Source organism: Octopus bimaculoides, chromosome 24 (genome assembly GCF_046866305.1).
Source record: "Octopus bimaculoides isolate indiv1 chromosome 24, ASM4686630v1, whole genome shotgun sequence".
Lineage (NCBI taxonomy): Eukaryota > Metazoa > Mollusca > Cephalopoda > Octopoda > Octopodidae > Octopus > Octopus bimaculoides.
Window position 1 is genome coordinate 31,857,929 of NC_142951.1, and position 25,416 is coordinate 31,883,344.

The 25,416-nt window shown below is 36.5% G+C and overlaps 1 protein-coding gene across 2 annotated transcripts in view; it reads right to left on the minus strand.

Annotated features, from left to right (window-relative positions):
* The window catches only part of LOC106880767 (sarcoplasmic/endoplasmic reticulum calcium ATPase 1), a 108,685-nt gene that overhangs the window by 12,243 nt on the left and 71,026 nt on the right, over positions 1–25,416 (minus strand). For both annotated transcript variants that reach the window (XM_089341057.1, XM_089341056.1), the window contains exons 23-24: positions 17,744–17,861; positions 16,686–16,803 (exon numbers count right to left, since the gene is read on the minus strand). In XM_089341057.1, coding sequence (XP_089197183.1) covers positions 16,686–16,803; positions 17,744–17,861 — 236 coding nt within the window. The remainder of the gene's footprint in view (positions 1–16,685; positions 16,804–17,743; positions 17,862–25,416) is intronic.

Consider the following 25,416-nt stretch of genomic DNA (forward strand, 5'->3'; position numbering starts at 1 on the left):
GTTTTAATTATGAGAGCAGATTAAGAAGGGAGATAACCAACTTTCTACATTGCCTTATATCAATACCAGAAGTAGAAAACACAAAAATCAACCTCCAAATACACAACGATAACAATCAAACGGGTATGTTTATTAGTATTCCTTCTAGTACTAAACACTGAAATCAAAAAATTAGAAACCAGTACATCTAAGAAATGACAAAACTGACCCCCTACTCTAGTTGTTGAATGAAGTTACTTCTAAGCATTCAGAGCCATTAACAGAATTAATACTAAAAAGATGTAGCAACTGACAGTGTACCAGAGTGGATTTATATCCCTACCCGACCTGCAAGGACTAGAAGAGCTGTTAAACCACCAGTTTTAAATCTAGAATGCCATTTCTCTACTCTTATTCTTTAACAGAGTCACTGTAGTCAGAATTGTCTTTATATGGAGGCTGAGTTTTCCACACTTGGATAATTCTGGAAATAGTTATGAGCTTTCTGGTTCTGGACAAATGTCTTCTGCTTTCATCCCAGACTAACCAAAACTTTATGAACTGGTTTGGTTAATGGAAACTAAAAGGAGCCTGTCACGTGTGTGTGTCCTTGTCATCACATGGCATGACAGATATAAATGGACACCTTCATATTTCTATGAAAACATGTCCAGTCAGTGGGAAAATATTACTTTGCTTGGAAACAGGTGAGAGTTGGTGACAGGAAGGGCATCCAGCCATAAAAAATTTGGTTCAACGGGCCCTCCTCAACCCTCAAAGACTTAGTTTGCAGGCCACAGATGTCCAACATCTATCTGTAGACATGCCAGGGCACCTTGCCTATACTTATTGAGAACCATGAAGCAATTATGTGTAGTAGGTTTCTCTAGTCTTCAGAAAGATCTTTGGGGGGGGGGGGGTCAGATTTATCAATTAGATACTAACAACAGTAACAATAACCCTCTGCTGATTAAATAATAGCTTTCTCTCTTCATCATGCACTATTGTACAGGTTTCAGCCGATTAAAAAAGACCAAATGAAAATCTCCTTTACAGAATTCATTTCTATTACACTGTTATAATGCTTATAAAATTTAAATTTCTGAAACACATCCATGCACTGTAAAATATGACTGACATCCACTTAATACCTGTCGATATACTTGCATGAAAATTACAAAGACCGGACCCCTTAAGTATGATAAAAAAAACGACAAGAGCAAAAACACTGAAATATAAATTAAAAGATGTAATAAAGAAGGACAAATGGCATCCCTAACAGCCTGACTAGTTGAAAGATAAACCTTGTTTAAGGAGCAGCAGGAATAAGGAGTTCTTCCATTAGGACAGAGGCTAAAATTTACAGCAGAGTGGCACTGAGATTTTGATGTTCATGTGATGTGATGAGATCAGTGAACGGAAATCACTACAACTGGGAAAAGATGCCAGGAGCTCACCATAGATTTATGGTGCTCACACACAAAAAAAAAAAAAAAAAAAGCAGATAGAACTGTTAGTAATTAACTGGGTAGGATGTTGAGTGGACTGGATATGAAATGAAAACACCTGCAATTAACTCTTTGTCAACAGGACACTGCCATACCTTAAAAGTGAAGCTCAGTTGTTGTGCAACACTGGGAAGAAGGGTTATCATGTTTTTAAACAAGAAACTCCACAAATGGAGCCACATGTATCCCTTGTCCATCTTCATGTACCCCTGTCCACCCAGCTGACACTGAATTGTGTTAATTCCTGACTATATTCTTAATTGTCATTCGTTAAAACAAAAAATGTAGCCAAGGTGTGTATGTACCTATCCCTTTCAAAATCCTGCATTAAAGAAAAAAAACAATAAAGGGGGTTTCACCCACCCCCATGTCAAGTGGTAATAATAAATTACTAGTAAATCTATCTTGTCTTCCCTGGCAGAAGGACACCAACAATTCACCCCTTTCATCTTTCAAGAGGGAACTACACCCCTATGCGGTTTCTAATGAAAACAGGAAGGTCACTTCACCTCCTGAAAAGACCTTGTTTACAGTCAGATTCTGGACAATTGTGGCCTGCAGATGCAGGGTACCTCTGGTCTGGCTTATTGTGGTCCTTCACACTGTCTAAAGGTGAAAACTTGATCTCTTAGATTGACTCAAAACCACAAATATTTTTAGACAAGGCCATAACTGATAGGATTTATTCTTACCCAGGGGAAGATAGGGCCATAGATGATTGAAAGAGAAGCAGATAACAGGGATATAAAGTGTTTGAATTAACCCTAAGATTGGAATAGCTGTAGTTACATTGTGAGAACAGAAGAACTCAATAAGGGTTAAACTTAGCAAATAGAAATGTTTTTGTATTTGTGTATTTGGTTTTTGTTGTGTTTTGGTTTTGTTACTAAGGTTTGTACAAGAAGGAATTCTATAGAAGAGTGTGATGTTCCAAGGGGGCCGATAACAGGATCAAGGGCAGGGGGACAAATGATGAGCAGACACAGAAATATTGTATTTCGATAAGCCTTTCTCTTAGGAAGATGGGGGAGTTGTAAAGATTGAAATGAGACAAACTGCCATCTTTTATCTTTTACTTGTTTCAGTCAATTGGACTGTGGCCATGCTGGGGGCACTGCCGTGAAGAGTTTAGTTGAAGAAATTGATGGTACTTCATCTATCGGTCTCTTTTGCCGAACTAAGCTGCGAAGATGTAAACAAACCAACACCAGCTATCAAACAATGGTTTGTGGGTGGGCATAAACATTAGCTATACATACACACACATGCAGTAGGCTTCCACACAGTTTCTGTCTATCATATTCACTCAAAAGGTGTTGGTCAGCCATGGTCTTCAGTAGAAGACCTTTGCCCAAGGTGCCATGCAGTAGGACTGAACCAGAAACCATGTGGTTGCAAAGTAATCTCTTAACCACAGAGTCATACCTTCACCACGTTTAATAATATTTTCAACATGGTTTCCAATTGTTTAATCTTGTCAAACATCTTCGAATAAGAAGTCATATATGGAAGCAAAATCTCTCACCATCTCATTATTTAAGACCGGCGACAGCTACCCCAAAATTTCATTAATATTTATCCTCTCATAGCACTGGTAGTGGAGGGTGGCCTTGGATTTGTCAGTTTAAGAACTGTAGTCCTAAATCTTTTATACAGAGTTCTGCTTACATGAGACAAAATGGAGAACATCTAACTTATGGTCACACAAAACAAATGCACATGTCTATGTATATTATATATACGTACTGACCGACTGACGTATTACCACATAAAAGAGAGAGAAGACTAGGAATTTGATGAAACAATTGTAACATATTTTGATATAAAAAACATCTTTTACATATATACATTATCTTCATCATTAAATGTCTTTTTTTCCATGTTGGCATGGGTTGGATGGTTCGACAGGCACCAAGGAGCCAAAATGGCTGTGCCAAGCTCCAATGTCTGCTTTGACATGGTTTCTGGTCAGATGCCCTTCCTAATGCCAACTACTAATAGTAAGGTTACCAAGAGCTTGCAACCTACCCAGTCTTCAAATAAACAGGATTACTGTTAGAGGTTCAATTCCTGAACAGACCGGCATGTTGTGTTCTTGAACAAAATAGGTTCCATGCTGTTCCAGTCTACTTAGCTGTAAAGGAGTACCACACTAATGCTGGTGTAACCTCTTCTCTCTCTAGACATTACATCCTTCATGTTCTACTGCTGTGACTTACAAAGGCACCTTAAACACTTAGCTACCTGGTCGTATTCGGAAGCAAGTGACAACTCTGCTAAACTTTTCGACCCTACATCGTGCGAGTTGACCCCTAATTTCAATACGAAATTGTTCAGTAGTAAGGTAGTTGTCAGAGATTCAAAAGGGGGATGAAGGAAGCATGGTATGAAGAAAATAGTTGGAACAATGAATGAATGACCAAGAAAGAATCAGACAAGCAGGACTGAAAGACTAAGATGGGAGGAACTAGTGAGAAGAGAGGGGGAGAAGGAGGAGGAGGATGACAACTATGATAACCGAATGAAAGCAAGGGGGGAGGGGGGAGATAGGAGGGCTGAACAAAGGCGAAAGGGAGGGAAAGGCAAAAGGTTTGCATGAAGGAGAGCGAAGAGCGAATGAATGCACAAGTGAACTAATGAATGACTAAACAAATGAGTGATGAAGAAAAAGTGAAATGACATGAATCTGATTATTTTCGGTTTTTTTTATCCATGTTTGTTTAGGTTTTTTTTTTTTTGTTAAATAAATTTGAAGTTGTTAATTATTCAATGACCTAGTTGCCATTACAAAGACAGACGGGACCAAGGAAAAACAAAACCACTAGGAAAGACATAAGATGCATGCAAGTAATTAAAAATAAATGAAGGAAATTAAAAAAAAAAAAAGATAAGAAAATAAACACACACACACACCGTTTCAAAATGCTAAAAAAAAATTTTTTTTAAATACTTAACGGAAAGAAAGAATTTGAAAAAGAAAATGGTTAAAAGTTGCGTGCAGTTGTTAGAAGCACTTGAAATGAAAAATTAATAATCGAGAATTTAAGTGAAATTATTTAGGAAATATATTTGTCCAGTTTTAAATTGGAGGTGTTAATTAATGATTATTTGTCTGTTCTTAAGTTTTATCTTATTTTGGAAGGAGAAGAGAAACTTTTGGTACAGTGCTAGGTAAGGAGAGAGAGTGAGAAAAAGAGAGAATTAGATATATATATATTTAGAGAGAGAGAGAGAAAGAGATAATGGGATGCACAGAGAAGTACTTTTAAAACATGTTTCAACTGATCAAAATTTAAGCTAAATTTGTTTAGGACCTTCCATTTTATTTTCCACATTTACCTCCCTTTTGTTTACAAACAACAACATTAACAACAAAACAAATGAGAGGGAAATATATAAAAAGATAAATAAATGGAAAGTAATAATAATAATAATATGTTCGCTAACACTGACATTAAACCCATGCATTTGGTGAGGAGGGTACAGCATAGTTGAAAGTAAAAATGTCCCCCAGCATATGACTGGTTCATTATTTTATCAACCTCAAAAAGACAAAGTTGAGCTTTGCAGGATTTGAGCAAAGACCAGAAAGGTCACAATGGAATGCGCCAAGGAACAGTCTATTGCTCCACCGATTCTGCTAATATGTGCCCCACTACTCATTTTGTCATCATTGGCACAGGACCCCACAGTATTCAGAAGGAACACAGTCATTATCATCCATTCAACTCCCTTCATCACTTACTGTACTTGGAAGGGTCAGTGGGAGTAGAATCCCCAGGCACCTCACCTGTTGGGCCCTACCCGAAGCGACTGTCAATACACTTTCTGGCTGGCCTCCCCAAATGTGATCAACTGAGACTATGGACTTCGTTCTTGGTCTACTCCATGGTCTCCAGTTAGCTCAGCTTAAAAAAAAATTTGTGGTACTCGCATTGCGGTGACCTCTCAACGCTGAGAAGTGGAGGTTCAATCTGGGAGATCTCAGAGCTATGAACCCTGCAGGGGTCTTTTAGTGGACCCCCATTTTGGCCACTTGTATTCACAATCAATACCCAACAGTTATCATTATCATTCTTCAAAGACTATGTCTCTATTGCTTTATCATAAAATCAGCTTTGGTTGAATGTGAACTTAAACTGTAAAAAGGGACGTAGCTTAATGCCATATAGAATTTGGCCCACAGCTCTACCAAAACCTGCCAAATTATGATACTTACAATATCTTTGTAAGATAGACAGATAGAAAGCCACGCAGTTTGGTGGTGGTGAGGTGAAGAGAGTCGGTGGGGAAGTGCATGGTCAGTCATACCTGGCACTCCAGTTACAACATGAATTTCAGGTGATCTGATCAACAGAACAGCCTGTTTGTGAAATTAATGTGCAAGTGGCTGAGCACTCCACAGACATGTGTAACCCTTCTCGGAGATATTCAGCATGACACAGAATGAGACAAGGTTGGCCTTTTTGAAATACAGCTATTTATTTATTTTAGCAAGCTGAGTTAACTGGAGCCGAATGTCTTGCTCAAGGACGCAGTGTCCCTCTGGGAACTGAAATCACAACCTTGCGATCACGAACCAAACACTCAAACCACTGATCCATGTGCCTTCACCGTAGTCTATCATACTGATTTTAGGGCTACCCTAGTACTTTTTTTTAAGTGACCCCCTAATAACTTCATTTTAAGAATATACAAAAAAAAAAGAACAAAAATCAGTATCTGCAGAGTTAAAATTAGTTGTAATAGGAGGAGGGAGATATGTGTGTGTTTGTGCATGTGTGTATGTATGTGTATATATACACATATATATACATATATACACACATATATACATAGATAGACCCAGCAACGTTGAGATATGCATGCAAGATTGGGAGTTCCAAATAAGAACAGAGTTTAGAAGACGAAACGAGAAGGGGCCAAAAGGGGGGAGAGACTATCGAAGGAATACACACATATACATACATATATGTATGTATATATATATATATATATATATATATATACTTTGTGTAAATATATATAGATAAATAGATAGGAGTTATAACAAGTAGGTGGGGAGCGAGGGGTAACAGTGGAGGTGTGAATAACAGCAAAGGATAAGTGAAGACTCACACGTTTTAAAAAAGAACGAAAAGTAAGAACAGCACTATATTTCTACAGAAACGAAGGGTTAAAAAACGAAGTTGTACATATTCATATCTATACATACATATATATATATACATATATATACACACACGTGTGGGATTTCCATCATGGCTGCGTGCGTGTGTGTGTGTGTGTGCTTGCATACACACACATATATATATACATATATATATATGTATGTATGTCTATGTATGTATGTACATTATATTTTTTGTGTGTACGCATTTATACATGTGAGTGTGTGTATATATATAGACATATGTATATATGTATGTATATATAAAGGAAACAAGAGAAATAAAAAAAGATTAAGAGGTAAAAAACAACAACAAACTCAAGTAAAACCACAAACTATGGACACCATGCATTGTTTTTGGTTCAGAAGAAATTTAATTAAAAAACGTTTTTTTTTCTTTTTTTCCATCTTTTTTTCTTTCATATATATTTTTTTTTCTTTCAAGTTTCATATTGTTTGTTATTATTATTATTATCATCATTATTATTTTTTGTTTGTTTGTTATTTTTTTTTGGTCTCTATATTCAACTGTACAGCACTTTCATTCAAGAATGAAATACTTTGTAGATATATATATATATGTTTTTTTTTTTTGCTTTGCTTAATTTTTTTTTAAAATTAAATTTGTGTGTATGTATGTATGTATGTATGTATGTATGTGTGAGCATGTAATGTATGTGTGAGCATGTAATGTATGTGTACGTGTATGTGTGTGTTGGTTTGTTGAACAAGTGGAAGGTGAAAGAGGAAGAGTAAAACAACAAGTTTCATATAGAAGGGATTTAACAAGAAAAAAAAAAGGAGGGGGGGCAGGTGATGTACATTGATAACGGGGTGGGGGAAGACGAGAGAGAAGCAGGTGAAAACAATTACAGAAAGGTTAAAAATAAAGTTAATGAATGAGTTTGAACGTAGGCATGAGGACTCAATTGTTTCTTTTTGTAATTTTGGGAGGGTAGAGGAGGAGTTAAGGTATATATATATATATATATATATATATATATATATATATATATATATATAGTCAATTGACTACCCCCAGTACAAGACTGGTCCTTTATTTTATCAACTCAAACCACCCCCACCACACTTCCCCAAAAAGGATGAAAGGCAAAATGGATGTCAGTGGGTTTTGGAATTCAGAATGTAGATGATTGCCACAAAGGCTTTCAATTCATTGCTCTAGTCATCCTGCTTGTTTGCTATAATCATAATCATTTTCTTCTGGCACAAAGCCTGTAGTTTTGGCAGGAGTGGGGGGTGGAGGGACGAGTTGATCACATCGACCCCAGTGTTTAACTGGTACCTATCTTACTGACACCCCCTCCAAAAGGAGAAAAGGTAAAGCCACACCTGGGATTTGAACTCAGAATGTAAAGATGGACGAAATGCCGCTTAGCAATTTGTCCAGAGTACTAAAGATTCTGCTAGTTCACCGCCGTAATAATAATAATAATAATAATAATGTTTCTGATTTAAGCACAAAACCAGCAATTGTGAAGGTTGGGCAGTTAGTCGACCCATGGTACTCAACTGGTACGTTACTTTATCGATCCTACAAGGACGCAAAGTAATGTTGACCCCCCAAAACTTAAGGAGTTAGTACAAATACTGCAAAGTACCTTTTTTTCTTCTTTTACCAACACTGATGATTCTACCATTAATATAGGCAACAAGGCCTGAAATTTTAGGGCGGAGAACAGTCGATTTGATCACTCGCCCCAGTTCTAGACCATTAATTGATACCTTTCCTCCAAGAGGACGAAGAGATTTGAACTCAGAATAGAACCAAATGGAACAAGGCATTTGGTTATCCATTGCTGCACTGATTCCGACATCCACTACCCTCATCCTTATAATAATAATAATTGTAGACACAACAAAGGCAGAAGGCCAACACATTTGTTTATAATATTGTTTACTACCAGTATTTGTTTTATTAATAATACCCCCTGGAGGGGAATGGAAAGTGAAGTGTACTTCCATAGGAATTGAACATGGAACATAAAGGACATAACCAAATGCTACCAGGCATTTAGTTCAGTGCCTTAACCATTTTCTGCTACTCCACTGCCTAATAATAATAATAATAATAACAACAATAATAATAATATTGATGATAATAACAATGATAGTTGTTTCTAATTTTGGCACAAGGCCAGCAAATTTAAGGGAAGGGCATCAGTTGATTAAATCAACCCCAGTACATGACTGGTACTTTGTTCTATCAACCCTGAAAGGATGAAAGGCAAAGTTGACCTTGGCGGGATTTGAACTCAGAACCTAAAGAGCCAGAACAAATAATGCAAAGTATTTTTTTTCCCCAATGCTCTAACAATTCTGCCAATCCAGTCACCATTTAACAATAGTTATAATAATAATCCTAGTAATAATAATAATAGTTTCAAATTTTGGCACGAGGCCAGCAATTTGGGGGCGGGGTGAGGTAAGTCGATTACATTGATCCCAGTGCACGACTGGTATTTATTTTATCGACTCCAAAAGGATGAAAGGCAAAGTTAACCGTAGCAGAATTTGAACTCAGAACATGAAGACGGACGAAATGCCGCCAAGCATTTTGCCCAGCATGCTAATGATTCTGCCAGCTCACTGCCTCAATAATAATAATAATAATAATAATAATAATAATAATAATGGTATCTTTAATATCAACAACAACAACGATGGGTATGATTTAATAATGATGATAATACTAATTAATAATGTCAAAGTAATTACAATGTTGAAATATAATGAAAAAAAAACAAACAAACTAATCCAGACGAGAACTATGCAACACACACACACACACACACATGCACGCACACATTAACACACTGGCATACATAAACACACACATACACACATTTAAACAACTGTAAAGAAGAGTATAAAGAGGATGGAAGAAAGAGAGAGGTTGAAGTGAACACACTTTAGAATGTTAACCAGAAGTGCATGGGTTCAATTTCTACCAGTATCCCTTCTATTCATCCATTTACTTAAATTCGCAATTTATGTGCATGTATGTATACATATGCACGTATAAATATACATATGTATACGTATACACATGCATATATAGATATATGTATATATATATATGCATGTATACATATATAAATATATGCGTGTATGCCTGTACAAACGTATATATCTGTATGTATGTATGTATATACATGCATACGTCTTATGTGTGCGTAAATTTAATGAAGATAAGAGGAAGGAGTGGGAGTGAGGAGAGAGAGTGGGAAGAGGGATGGGCAGGCACCAACAGGAGCCAATATAAGGAATGACAAAGAGAGAGGGAGAAAGTAAGGACGAGAGAGAGAGAGAGAGAAATAGAGAGACAGTAGGAAATGGTATTAGTGGCAATGATGGTGAAGAATGTCAAATTTAATTGTCCTATTGTTAAACAGTCAAGAAATTTTGAACCAAAAAAAAAAAAAAAAAAAAAAAATTAAAACGAAAAGGAATTAAACTAATTAACTCTATAAGTAAAGAGAGATAGAATAGAATGAACTATGAGAAAGAACTTAGAAATGGCCAGTGGTTTGTCTATTAACCAACAAACAAATACAGGTATATTAAATGCCATACAACATAAATTCTTGACTTATAAAGATTATCTCTGCCTCTAGAGGATGTATGATAATTACCAAAATAGCAATTGAGACCAGCTCCACTCGAGAAGGGGTGATAATCATGAGATACAAGAATTCTCCATATTTTTATTTTCTTCTTTACACTTTAAAACAAATATTGGCTACAAAGATCAGAAAAAAAATGTGTAGGGATGAAGAAGGGGGGTTAAAGTTAATTAAATAAATAGAACCCCCACCCCCGCCACCCAGTACACAGCTATTTTATCAATCATCCAACCATAAAAGTGGGTGGTGAAGTGGTTAGGGTGTTGGATTCCTGATCATTGGATCATGGGTTTGATTCTCAGGCTGGGTGGTACATTGTGTTCTGAAGCAAGGGGCTTCATTAAAACCACTTCATATATTTTTTATTTTAAAATTTACTGTGTTTTTTTTTTTATATTTCAGTTTATTTGTAGTAAACACATGCTAAGCTACATATATGTGTGTGTGTGTGTGTTATGCAATTTATTGTTCCCATATTTAACGATAATTAAAAAAAATAACAGATTAAAGTGAAAGAAAGGAAAACTAATAATAATAATAATCCGAAATGACAGTTAAAATTGGAATGACACCATTGTAGATATATATAACCTAACGTAAAAGCTCAAAAATTGGATAAGAAATGAAGGCGGGATGGGATGGGGAGAGGGTGAGAGAAAGCGGGGTTGTTTGGAATTTGATGCTGAGGTATCAAGCAAGCTAGAATAAATAAGCTGATTTAAAAATATGCAGAGCTGCTGTGAATATTCTTATCCTTTACCTCTGATATTCTGTTGATTAGGCTGATTTGGGGATTCACTGAATATTCGGAATTTTTTCAATAATCCCTAACAAATCATTGAGTAAAAAAATCTAGAAATTCACTCATCGGCCTCAATTAAACAACAGCTGATTACCTGGTTGCTCTACATATTTTCCAGTTGTTAATAACTAATTTATAAATTCCTTAAAAGGAGTCCAAAGAATCATTCTAGATTTCAGCCATCAAAGGAAGAGTACATAATGCCTGTACTCTGTTCTATGACTTGTCAGTTAGTTAAGGGAGGAGAAATTAATAAGAGTCCTTGGCAGGATTTGAACTCAGAACATGAAGAGCCAGAAGAAATACAATAGATTTTCTCCTTGATCTAACAATTCTGTTAGCTCACTGCCTTTCTAATGATAATAATAATAATAATAATGGTTTCAAATTTTGCTGCAAGGGCAGCCATTGTAGGGGATGTGTTGATTACACTGACCCCAGGGTCCAACTCGTACTTATTTTATTGACCCCAAAAGGATGAAAAGGCAAAAACCAACCTTGGTAGAATTTGAACTCAGAATGTTAAGATGGAAGAAATGCTGCTAAGCATTTAGCCTGATGTGCTAACGATTGCCTTACTGATGATAATAATAATAATAATAATAATAATAATAATAATAATAATAATAATAATAGAGAGAGATAAAAGGGAGGATAAGAAGAGAAGTAGCAAGAAGGAAGGAAAAAAAGCAGGTGATAGTGCTGATTGACCAATGGTGGAAAAGCAGCCTATGGTACAGTTGGGTAGAAGGTGGAGCTGTGATGCCAATAATGCTGGGGGACAAGAACTTTGTACAAAGAGTTTTTTCAAAACCATTTGCAGTTCCATAGTTGCAGTAATAGTAGTAGCAGAGGAGAATCAATGAGAAAAATTTCTATTCAGAAGGGTTGGGGTGGGGAGAGAGACAGGGAAAGGGACAATTACGTTGACCTCAGAAGAATAATTAAAGTCCAAGACAAAGTCGATCTGACTGATGCGATTTGAACCTAAAATGACATAACTAAATGTTGCAAGGCGTATTTTCCCCCAGTGCTCTACCAACTGTGCCAACCCACTGCCTTTCTTTTATTTAAATAATAGATGCCTTGAGTAGCTAGACAAGAATTTTAATTTTAAAAAAACAAAACAAAAAACCCCTCAAAAGGTCATCATTGATATTGGGTATGGTTTGAACCCATGACCTCGCAGCAATGGTAAGATACCCAACAGGTAACCCATGAAGTCAACCATTGTACTTCATGTTAAGGTATAACATACGAAGTGTGGGGAAGTTGATTGAATTGACCCCCAACTTAAAACCAGGCTGCTACTTATTTCATTGACCCCTGTAAAAGGATGAAGGACAAAGTGAAACCCAATGAGATTATGAACTTCGAACCCCTTATAACTGACTAAAATATCACAATGCATTTTTTTTGTGTAGTCCTCTACTGATTCCATCATCCACCTCACCCTTTGGCACAAGGCCTTAATTTTGTATGAGAAGGGTGGAGCTTATTTTCTTGAAAACCCACTCCAGAAACAAAAGTTGAACCCTTGGTGGGGTTTGAACACAACAACACTAAAACACTTAGACCAATATTCTATCGTTAGGGACTAACCATTTTGGGTTAGGTCTAACATCCCACTGTTTCTCTGCCAATGGTTAAGGGTCTATTTTATACTTTTTTTTTTTCGTTTTTAATTTTTATTACGCACAGGAGGCCCTCATGCTTTTTTTTTTTTTTTTTTTTGAAGGAGAGGGGACAGAAGGAACACGAGATGGAAACCAGGGGAGGAATAAACTATGCAATTCAAACTGGTTCACAATGACAACACTGTCAGAGAGTTTATCTCTTGTTCTATGACATTAATAATAATAATAATAATAATAATAATAATAATGACATGAAGTACAAGAGTTACATGCTATGGGAAGAAATAGGGGACGTTGTATCATTGATGCCTTTCTCAAAGCAGTTGTCCACCAGCTACTATTCATTTGCTGACTTCAGCCTTTGGCTGTGGCCATACTGGGGCACAGGAACAGTAACACTAACTATTTCGAACAATGGAAGAAAGCCAGAAATTGGGGAGGGTGTAGTTGAGTGAACCCACCCACAGTATTTGATAGGTATACTCAATCAATTGATCCTCCAGAAGGATGACAGACAAACTTGACCACAGAAGTCATGGCTAATCACCAAGTGACATTATTTCCTGGCACTCAATTGTTTCTGCCACATCATCATCATGGCTAAATTATGACAATTGTGTGTGTGTGTGTGTGTGTGTGTGTGTGTGTGTGTGTGTGTGTGTGTGTGTGTATGCAACAATCACATATGTAAATTTTCTTATTTTAGAAGTGTCGAATGTATATGAGGCTTCTAAAACCAATATGTATATGTGTATATATATATATATATATATATATCTTCACACAGACACCACGTCAAGGTATGTATATACATACATATATATATACATATGTGTGTGTATACATACACATATAAAATAAATGGGTACCCTCTAAAGTACCCTTTCATCTGTGCATACGCTACTCATTATTACAGTGTCCAAATGTGTTCAATCATTAAAGACCGCACACAGCATGTTTGCTAAATACTAGAAGAAATATTTAAATGCATCAAATGACATTTTGTTTCTGAAAATAAATCTTTCAAAATGGTGTCTATTATTGAGGTGTGTGTGTGTGTGTGTGTGTGTATATGCACATATTTCATATTTGTGTGTGCATATACAATTGGAATGCATGAATGATAAAATGTCCTAAAAAGTAATATATATATATAGGGTAAAAACCTCAATGAACCATTTTAAGAGCATGACAGCCAATATGTCTGATCACGATTAACTCTGGACCGTGTCAAAACTGGACTATGAGCAACAAACAATGCCTGATACCTCGTTAACAAGCTATCTATCAATCTTAAAAAAGGAAAACAAAAAAAAAAAATGGAAGAAACACATCCGTTAAAAAGTAGGGTGATCCAGGAAATATACATCATACATCAACCCAAATCAGAAACACATGGCCATAAACACACACAACTTTTAAATCAATGCAGAGTGCATTATCCTAGAGAAATACTAAATACAATCGTACACACACTTAGGTGAAAACTGTGGTGAAGATTTATAGCACAACTCAATTTGGGTAGTGAAATTGCTTGTTTTTTTTTGTTTTTTTTTAATCTTTGCCTGGGATCTGGAAAGTTTCAAGCCTACCACCTCTGAAGTACGCACACAGTGTGAGTAATTAAGTAGGGAAAATAAACAACAACAAACCCCAACGCCCCCCCAGTATGATTTCATTAACAGAGACCTCATCAGGATACCAGGTACAAAGGTACAATAACAAAAAAGTAAAGGGGCAGGAGGGAGGATATTTCTTTAGGAATAGAAATTACCAAAGAGAGAATGAAAGCAATTTTTTTTTTTTTACCACAGCCATGTGGAAAGGAATGATGGCTTTGGTAAACATTTTAATAGTTGTTAGGAGTCTTCTAACTACATCTGTTGACTGTTCAACTTTGAGCTGTAAGTGATGATGGTTGTCAGATTTTCCATGAGGAATGGGGCATGTAGCGTTAGGTGTGTGTGTGTGTGTGTGTGTGTATATAGTTTGTCACGTTTTGGGAGCTCAACAACACAACATAATGGCCCAAGAAAGGCTCAAAAGCACAACTGTGATTGTTGTGTTGGCTTCACAACAAATGCTGCAATGAAGCGAAAGTACACTCACATGTGTGTACACACACTCCTGCAGTACCATTAGTTTTAAAATGTACTATGACTATTATGTTTTGAATGGATGAAGAGTCTACACTGTATGTACAATAGTAGTGAAGGTCACCAATTTGGATTGTCTTTGAATCTGGTTTCACCAGCAATGAAAGAAACTACTCGCTAATGAAAATAGCCCAGACTAAGAGCAATTGGGCAGCCTGCAAATCAATAAATACAGAAATGTCGATATACTTAGACATGTAATGGTGTGAAATGTTAGGTGAAAATGACAGATAGTTATTTTACACACACTCAGACCTGACAAAAGTGGCAGGGGTTCCTAGCTCATTGGCCCCTGCTTCCTCAACAAAATACATGCTCAATGTTTGCCTGGAGCAAATACAGACTATCGACTCCTATCAACTCAAGATCTATGCTCGACATATCTTGAGTAAAAAAATAGCTCGTCGCCACCTGCCTCTTCCAGAAGATCCAGACTCAATGTTAGTCTGGAGCAAACAAGACAAGGCAGTAATCTGAGCTCTTAATAACTTGTGTATATCTCTGGTGCCTCTGCACTACATATCTACCAAACCTGCTTACTTTTACACCTCCCCAATCTAGCTTATTGGGAAGGTCATGGTTGGAACGTCTCTGTCATCACAAGTCTACGGGAACAGGACTGATCTGGGATAAATGGTAAGTGGACACTTTTAGAAACAGAGTGAAAGAAGCTGAAAAAGCGGAGAACTAGCATAAAAACCTAAAAATCAGAGAGCTGGGTTGTTGGTATACCAGTGAATGGGCAAAAGTTAACAGAGAATACATTGTGTATGTGTGAGAGTGGGTGGATGTATGGTAAACACTAACCCATTCGTATTCACACACAGTACAAACATATCTTCGTGATGTAGATGTGTGTAATCGCTTTGTAGACATACACACAACCACACGCCCACCTACATGCAGACATACATACATATGGACTTAAGATTTACACTTAAGGTTTATGCGTGTGCATGAGAAAGGTGGTCAGATGAAATGAGGGTATGTCGTTAAGGTGTTAAATTTTAGAAGGAGAACACACTGGAGCCCTCCCACCTTACACACACAGTCTCTCAAATAATGTTCAGTTTAAATAAATGTAGTGTTGCAATGATGTTGGTTGTGGTTTTGGTAATAGCAGTAGTAGTAGTAGTAATAATAGTAACAGAATTGCGATGATGTTGGTAGTAATAGTAGTAGTAGTAGTAGTAATAGCAACAAAAACCGTAGAAATAGCAGTAGTAGTAGTAGTAGTAGCAGTGTTGTTGTTGGTGGTGGTGGTGGTAGTAGTAGTTGTAATAATAGTAATAGCAGCAAGAGAAAAACAAGAGAAGCTGGCAGTTGGCTGCCATTTCAAACTGGATGGGGGCAGGATTGGGAGGGAAGGGGGGAATACCTATAAAGAAGAAAGGAGAGAGAGAGAGAGGACAGAGGAAATGTGTGTATGTATGTATGTGTGTGTGTGCACAAGTGTGTTAGGGAAAAGAAAATGACAAGGACGTAAAGAATGTTTTTTCTTTTTTTGAAATCTTTCTTTTAAAATGTTATTGTTATATAAATATATATAAAGAAAACACACAGGTGAAAAAAAAAAATTTTTTTTTAAGAACACAGAGAGAGAGAAAGAGAGAGAGAGAGAGAGAAATAGAGAACACAAAGAAGGGTTGTAGGGGGTGGGGGAGTTTAGAGGGGGGGAGGGAAAAAAACTTTGGTTGAAACTATGCAAATGTATGCCAGTAGAAAAATCCAATGTAGACTGCCCACACAAGCACAATCCAACAGCATTCAGAAATAAGATTTTTACCGTCGGAGAATTTGCGAGCGACAAACTTTAGAGTTTCATCCATGAAGATCACCGGTAAAGAGATCTTTAAGACAGCTAACCATTCGTTTATATTGAGATGCGTGATCTGGAAGATTTGCTGTATGGGGAGAGAGAGGAGAAGAAGAAAAAAACGAAAATTAAAGATATTCGCACATATATTTAGACACATAAACACACAAACGGCACCCTCTGGATGGCCGTTGATACAAATGGCGGGGAGGGTAACTCTCTCCTCGTAACAGGAGGCGGGATTAGACATTTGAAGTGAAGGAATATGAAAAGGACACAGTGAATTTACACACAAAGTATAGGCACATAGCCTTGTGAATAGGATGCTGTACTCCTAGTCACAAGTGGTTTTTGAGTCCCAGACAGGCATTATGTTGTGTTCTTTGAGCAAAATGCTTCACTTCACATTGCTCCAGTCCACTCATGAGCATCCTGTTCAGAGGGGAATGTTTGCCTGCCCTGCCTAGCCAGTGGGGTAGCATCCTTTGAAAGCTGTAACAATGCAAAGAAGCGCATTGTGACCAGTGGTGTATAACACATATCTATTTATATATATATATATTCAATTCTACATAGCAGAATTGAATCCAGAACCCTGTAACCGAAACAAATTTCTTAACCACCCATCAACCCCTATGTGCACCTTGTACTTGAACATCATTTAACATCCCTTTTATCAATTTGGCATCATTTAGTAGTTTGGCATGGACCAATGAGCCAGAGGGTTGCACAGGGTTCTGATGTCTACTTTGGCATGGTTTCTACACCCGAGTGTCCTTCCTAATGCCAACCACTTCAGAGTGGTACTGTGTGCTTTTTCCTTTTGTTCATGGCACCAGCACTGGTGAGGTTGCCAAGTACTCAAATGTTCTTACCAATTCCATCAGTTGTTAGATATAAAAGGAGACAAAAGTTCAAGAATCAACACAAAAAAAAAAAAAAAAAAAAAAAAAAAAAGTGATTCACGCCCCAAATATGGGAAGTGAGAAATCGTAGCATGAAGACAAAATTGTCACAGCGGTACTTACAGACATTACATCAACGTAGAGGATGACAAAGTGAAGACTCATGGACAGCGCAATGGCACCAAGAAGCCACATGTTTTGCCATGGAGGCATCTTTATTAAAGATTGATTTTCACTCAAGCTGGAATGGAAAAGAAAAAAATATAGAATTATTAGAGACGAAGGCAGTGTCAAGATTTGAAAGAACGTGATAGAGATGCCTGGTTTTATACACACACACACACACATATATACATACACACACATACATACATGCACACATATATACACGCACAAACAAATATACACAAACACACACAAGCATGCACACATACACACATACATACAAACACACATACATACAAACACACACACACACACACACATATATATATATACACACACACACACACACACGAAAGAGAAAAAAAATACAGCAATGAATGAATTTTTATGCAACAGTAAATCAATCAATATAAATATACATACATTGTGTGTGTGTGTGTGTGTGTGTGTATATATACACACACACACTTCAGCAAAACACAGTTGTAAATAAAGAACTTGAAATAACATGTGGAAGAGGTTTCTGAAACATTCTGCCAATTCCCCCCCCCCACACACACACATACTATTAGAATGGTATAGAAAACCCCCATGAATAATTGGAAGCCTCTCTAATAGAACTATTTAAGTCATAATTCTGTCTTTGTTGCACCTTTCTCTTCCATTTTGGCCTAAATAGCTTAGCTGAATCATCTTCCTGTCATCATGGAGGCCTTCCAAGTGGTGTTTTCCTGTTGCTCGGATACCACTTAGCAGCTGCACAAGCCCACTTTGTGGCCTGTGAACCTTGCAGCATGTCTAGGCTAGTGGAACACGTGCTTTTCGGAATTCTGAAATTGCATTGTTCATGCTGCAGTTTCCTCAAAACTGTTTCCGTTATGAAAGCAAAAAAACACATGTGGTCTGAAGATGTAGCACAGGGCCAAACAGAAGAGGGGAAGCAATAAGGTAAGGGAGTACGTCGACTTGAGGGCTCCAGAGTGAATATGTATCAAGATATGGATGTTGAAATCTCAAGTAGAAGGACAAAATGGAAGGCATTTCTCTGCCTGTAATAATTCCTCACGCAAATACGAGACCAGAGATTTTGTAAGAGAGGAGCAGATCAAAGAAACTGACCCCTTCTCTGGTATTTGCTTCATACTCCTAACAAAATACAATGTATCAGAGATATCAAAAAACAAAGGTGACCTCAGCAGGATTTGAACTCAGTGCATAAAGATCTGAAATATTTAATGTCCGTCTTCCATGCTGACATCTGTAGGACAGCTTTGGCATGGTTTCTATGGCTGGATGCCTTTCCTAATGCCAACCTTTATAGAATGTACTGGATGCTTTTTTACTTGGAACCAGCACCAGTGGTTTTTACCACAAAGCATTTTGTCCAAAATATCAACAGCTTTGCTAATTCCTTGCCTAACCCTCATGAAAATTGTTAAGCTGACAAATAATTGCTGCAAATATTAATCTGCGGGTGACACGTAAAAGCACCCACTACACTCTCTGAGTGGTTGGCGTTAGGAAGGGCATCCAGCTGTAGAAACTCTGCCAAATCAGGCTGGAGCCTGGTGTTGCCATCCGGTTTCACCAGTCCTCAGTCAAATCGTCCAACCCATGCTAGCATGGAAAGCGGACGTTAAACGATGATGATGATGATGATGGAACACAATGCACAAGGAATATGTCCACAGGAAGCTTGGTTATAACCTTGTTTCTTCACTAGTTTCGGGTTTTTTTTTTCCTTTACTTTACTAAGGTCAATGGAAAGAAAGATGCAGAAAGACAGACAGACAGAGAGAGAGACAAATGCACACATGACCACACACAGACACTCCATCAGAGACACAAAAAGAGAGGGTTAGACAAGCAGAGAGACAGATAGACAGACAAGCAAAGAGAGAGAGAGAGCGAGCGAGAGAAAAGGACAGACAAGCAGAGAGTGAGAGAGCAAAAGATAGAGAGAGAGAGAGAGAGAGAGAGAAAGAGAGAGAGAGAGAGAGAAAGAGAGAGAGAGAAAGAGCAAAAGATAGAGAGAGTGAGAGAGCAAAAGATAGCGAGAGAGAGAGAGAGAAAGATGGACAAGCAGAGAGTGAGAGAGCAAGAGAAAAAGACAGACAAGGAGAGAGAGAGAGCGAAAGAAAAAGACAGAAACAGAGAGAGAGAGAAAAAGACAGAGAAGCAGAGAGAGACAGACAGACAAGCAGAGGGAGACAGAGACAGACAGACAAAAGCAGATTGAGAGAGAGAGAGAGACAATAACAAAAGCACAGACGAATCTATTAATGAAATGACAAGAGATTATTTTTAGCTTATCAGTAATACGGTTTTGAATGTAATATTAATAAAAAGGTTTTGTTTTTTTTTTTAATTAATAGTAACTTTGTTATTATTAGATAAGAGATCTTAGAGCAAGAAAAGTTAAGTGCCTTGCTCAAGGAGACAACACTACAACAGATGCAAAGCCTGCTTGCAGCATGATGTGAATCCGATTCATGCAGTCAAGTGTCCTGTGAGTAACAGTGTGTGAGTGTGTGTGTCTTAAAAATCAATTCCATATTAAAATAATAATAATAATAATAATAATAATAATAACATCAAGTTGGAAAAAAAAAAAAAGAAAACTAGTTGACAAATTATGGTAAGTAGTGAAAAGAAATGGCGTAAGATTTAATATTGTTTAGAAAAAAAAATACTTGATAAAAACGACCACTTAATTAAACGAAGATAATATCAAGGTGATATATGACAACCATATATGCAAAACCGCGCGCAACTATGAAGTACTAAATTTTTCTAATGCATGAACAAGGGGACCAGCTGCATGTATATATATATGTATATATATATATATATATATGTATATATGCATGTATATATATATGTATATATATATATATATATATATATATACTTACAAATATGTACAAACACAGATGTTTGAGAGGACTGGGTGGGTAAATTGGAGTGTGATAAGGGAAATGAGTAGGTTTTTGTTTCCACCCCCCCAAGAGGGGATATTAATAGAAAAGGAATAAAAGAGAATGGTTGAAGGGTGGGTTGGTGTGTGGGGCAAGGCAGGCTTGATTTTTGATGGAAAAATCAAGTTAATTTTGGAATAATGTGAGTCAGTTGGTCAAATCAAAAGCAGAAGTAGCAGATACGAATAACATGCAAAAAAAAAAAAAACCTAAAAAAACTGAGGATTTCATTCATTAGAGAAGCCGCAAAAAGAAAAAAATTAAATAAATTAAAGTTGCACTCACTAACGAACAATGCAAACATTCAACTATTATAATTAACTCGAGGAGATAACCATATCAAAGAAAAACAGACAAAAACAACATTTAAAAAGTTGAGGAAGGAGAAGTAGGGGATGGTGGGGGGAAATATAACGAAGCGGAATAACAGCGGAGAAATAGAAGAGGAAAGGAAGATAGAAAGATATTTTAGAATGAATAAGGATTTTGTTTTGGTATATTGTTTTTCTTCTGTTTTATACAATTTCTCACTTTTTTTTTTTGTAATGGCAAGTCAAAGAACCAGAGGCAAGCGGTGTGGGGGGATGGTCATGCAAAAAAAAAAAAAAAAAGGGGGGTACACACAAAAAAAAAAAAACATACACAACTGTTTCAAGCATGATAAGGAGCTTGCTCCCTTTCAAGCTTCTAACAGGAAGTTCATCCCTTGCTGGTGTGTCATCGAAATAGGGCAACAACCAAGTACCACAAAGGGGGGAGTGGTGTTTGCTGGACTGAATTTCTTTTTTTTTTGTTTTTGTTTTTCTATTTGAGTTTCTTAGACTTCTCAAATAATTTAATATTACAGCTTAAGATAATAATAATAATTGTAAAAAAAAAAAAATCTATAGGGGGAAGGGGAAGATGTAGGGCGGAGGAAGTTATGATAATAACGGTTGGTTGTCATAGAAACTGTACACACAAATACGTAGTATATATATATATATATATATATATATATATATATAAGTACTAAAAGCTAACTTAAAGTGACAAATTACTACTGCATACTTTTAAAATACTGGACAGCAATGCATAGAACATGTTGCTTTAAGTCGAATGACACAGGAGTTACTCAATTCATGTAGAGGATATAGTTGTTTTTTTTTTTTTTGTTTACTAAAACTGAAACTGTTTTTGCAACTAATTTCATGCCACTGTGAGATCCTCAGGCAAAACTGTCTGAGGATTGTAGAGGAATGAATCTAGAGCTGCAAAACAAGCTTTCAGTTTTAGTTTCAATAAAAAAAAATATATATATATATGCACGTGGTGTTTTTCTCCTTGTCTCCGTATTCTTTCTGTTGAAGAGTGTAGCTCGAAACGTCAAAGACTTTCCGTATTCCCGAGCGTCATACTAATACATCCTTTTGTTGTTTACACCACCTGTCCTCGTCTGTTGTTTTTTTGTACATTCTCCCATATATATATATATATATATATGCATACACAAGAATTGATAATAGAATAGAGTTTATATTCTTTCGCTTGTGTTATCTTGCCTCTCTTTCTCTCTCCCCAGTTCAACATGGCAGCTTAATGTCACTTAGGTCTTATAGGCTTCATCGCAAGTCAGACCTGAAGGGCAGCAGGTAATGGCTACCTTAGAGACAGCTCTCCAGTCCAGTGACACTTCCCCTTGGTGTACAGAACGTGCAGACAGTTAAATGGAAGCCAGTCAGAGGGTTAAGATTGGAGAATTGTCCACTGTCTCAGTTGAGGTGAAACTAACTTCTAGTTAGAAACGACAATAGGGGGTAAATAAGGTTTGTAGGTTTGATATTTTCCTCATCTTTGAAAGATAAAAGGAAGGAGTGGAGAGAAAGAAAGAAATGGATGTTGCAGAGAAAAACAGGAAGAAAACGGAATATTGTAGCAAATATCTTGATATCTTTGTTTTACAATAATCGACCCTTGAAACATGTCTAAAACGACAAGACAACGCTGGACAAAGAAACATACAAACAAAAACCATGAAAAATAACTTTCCTAAGAGTGAAAATTTTTAGGACATGAGTGGAAAAGACGAACATGTGAAGAAATATTTAGGAAAGTAAACGACAAAAGAAACAAATGATAACAGGACTAAAGACTAGGAATTTGTAAACAAACAGAGACCATCTAAATTTAGGCCATCAAATGACCATGTGTGAGTGAATAAGGGGACAACACTAGAAATTCGATTGACCATTTGATCACACAATATGGGATGCAAAGATGACATTACATATGTATTACGGAGAGCGATTAATTCTTTTGGGTTCCTCGCAACCCCAGTAAAAAAAAGGCAAGACTATTTTGGAAGAATTGACTTGAATATTACTGGTTCTTATTGATTCGACTCCAGCTTTGGCAAAATATTTGAGCTTGGAGAATATGAGCCTGTAAAAATAATCCAACTATATGGGGGAAGGAAGCTTGTTGATTACATCAACTCCAGTGCTCACCTGGTCCGCATTTCAACGACCCAGAAGGATGAAAGGCAACGTTGACCTTGCCGGAATTTGAACACAGAACGTAAAGCTGGAAGGAATGTTAATAAGCGTTTCATCCGACTTACTAATCACCTTAATAGCTTGACAATAATAATAATAATAATCAGGAAAGCAAATGTAAAGCTATAACTATAATCCAATCCAAGCCCAGCATAGCAGCAGTACTAAATATATAGACTGCACCAACTCCAAGAATAATGTTAAAAAAAATAAATAAATTTGGGTTAGTTCTAAGCTATAGGGATAGAACAGGAAGTGGCGGTGACATTTTAGTAATTTAATTTAAAAAGATATTTAAAAATAAAGTAAAAAAAAAAAGGTAAAAACAGCAGCAGCAACAACAATAAAAAAGAAAATATATGGGAAGTGGTAGGGTTTAGGGCTCAGATGCAATTTATAAGAGAGATAGATAGCTTCTGTTGGAAAGCAAAACAGAAATGCTTGATTTGAAATAAAGCAGTTTCTTTTTCATTTATTTAAAAAAAAAAAAAATTTTCTTTTAAAGCAAAGTTTGTGACTAGTCAACTCCAGAACCTATGTCAGTACCAGAGATTGATTTCATGTTCTAAAGATAGTTGTAACAGCTAACTGTGGGTGGGGAAGGACACTAGTAGGGAGGAAAGAAAGAGAGAGAGAGAGGGGGGCTCACTCCCTGACAGACTAACACCCTAATGCTAAAGAGAAAAGAAATAGTGCCATAAAAGATGTTTGGTGGTGCAGGGATGGTGATTAGAGAAAAGACTCAATATCACAATGACCAACACTTAAGAAAAAAAAAATGTGGCAGGGACCTTAAGGATCTTACAAAACTTTTTTTTTTCTTTTTAATTGATGATCATGTTAAAAAAAAAAATGGTGTGAAACTATGAAAATTATTTCACCCACACCTCTTCTCAAAATAAATATTTAAGAAAACAATGTTGCTTCGTAGTAGCAAAAGAGATAAGGAAACCTTCTCAAACTATTTATACGTACAGGTTTGGTTCATTTTGTGGTACAAAAAACACATTAAAGTATTCAATACACCCTTGTTTTAGGACTGTGTAGAGCCTAATATGTGTTTTATTTGTATATGGAGGGGGAAAAAAAACCATAATTACATAATTGTCTAAGCTACAGTCTCATTTAATCAGCCTTTTGGTTGATTGAACAAAACTGCGATTTTAATAATTATGTTAACCCCATTCACCTTACATATAAAAGCAAACACACACCTCACTATACATAAACATATATGCATACAAAACACACACATTACATATATATATATATATATATATATATATATATATATATATATGTATGTGAGTGGTTTAAGTCTCAAGGATAAGACATTTTGTTTCACTACCAAAATATTTAAGGTCTCTAATAAAATATTAGCAGCAAAACGAGACATTTAAGGTTGAAGAGATGACAGGCACGTAAGAGATTAGTTTGAAATAAAAACCCGGAAAGATTTTTGTTGAGTCCAGGGTTTCTCTGGAAGTTGGACGGGGGTGGGAGCATGGAGTTGGTGATAAACCATTTTTAGCAGAGGCACAACGGCTGAAATAAAAGGAAGGGGTTAGTTGGTTTCACTGAGCCCAGTACATAACTGGTACTTTGTCAACCCCGAAAGCAACAAATTGTTGTAGGAGGAGTTTTAACTGATTCAAATGGATCCCAGGACTCGAATTGGATTAAGTCTAACTTTGGAAAAATGAAAAGCAAAGTTGACTTCTGAAGGAGCTGACTTGGACTTACAAAGAATAGTCAAGAGATCCTGGGAATCAATTTAGTTGTATGACTTGCAAATCAAGCAAGAATCCCTTGAGTCCTTTGTTAATGGTTCCAAGAGAAACAAGGGCTAAAGCGAATGAATTGTTTTTTTCACTCAAAAGTTCTGTCTTTTTCTGTTGATTTTAAAGTTCTGTTGAACTTTATTGCTATAAAAATAGCAATAATAACAGTCTTGAACAAGTCAAACATTGCTCTTGCCCCTTACTGGTCAAATAACCCAACCTACAAAAAATTCCAGGTAGAGGGGGAAAAAAAAAAAATCCACCATACAAGTAAAGACAAACTTTTAAATACGATTCTATTTATAAACCAATTTAAGCTTATAGATATCAGTGTGAAT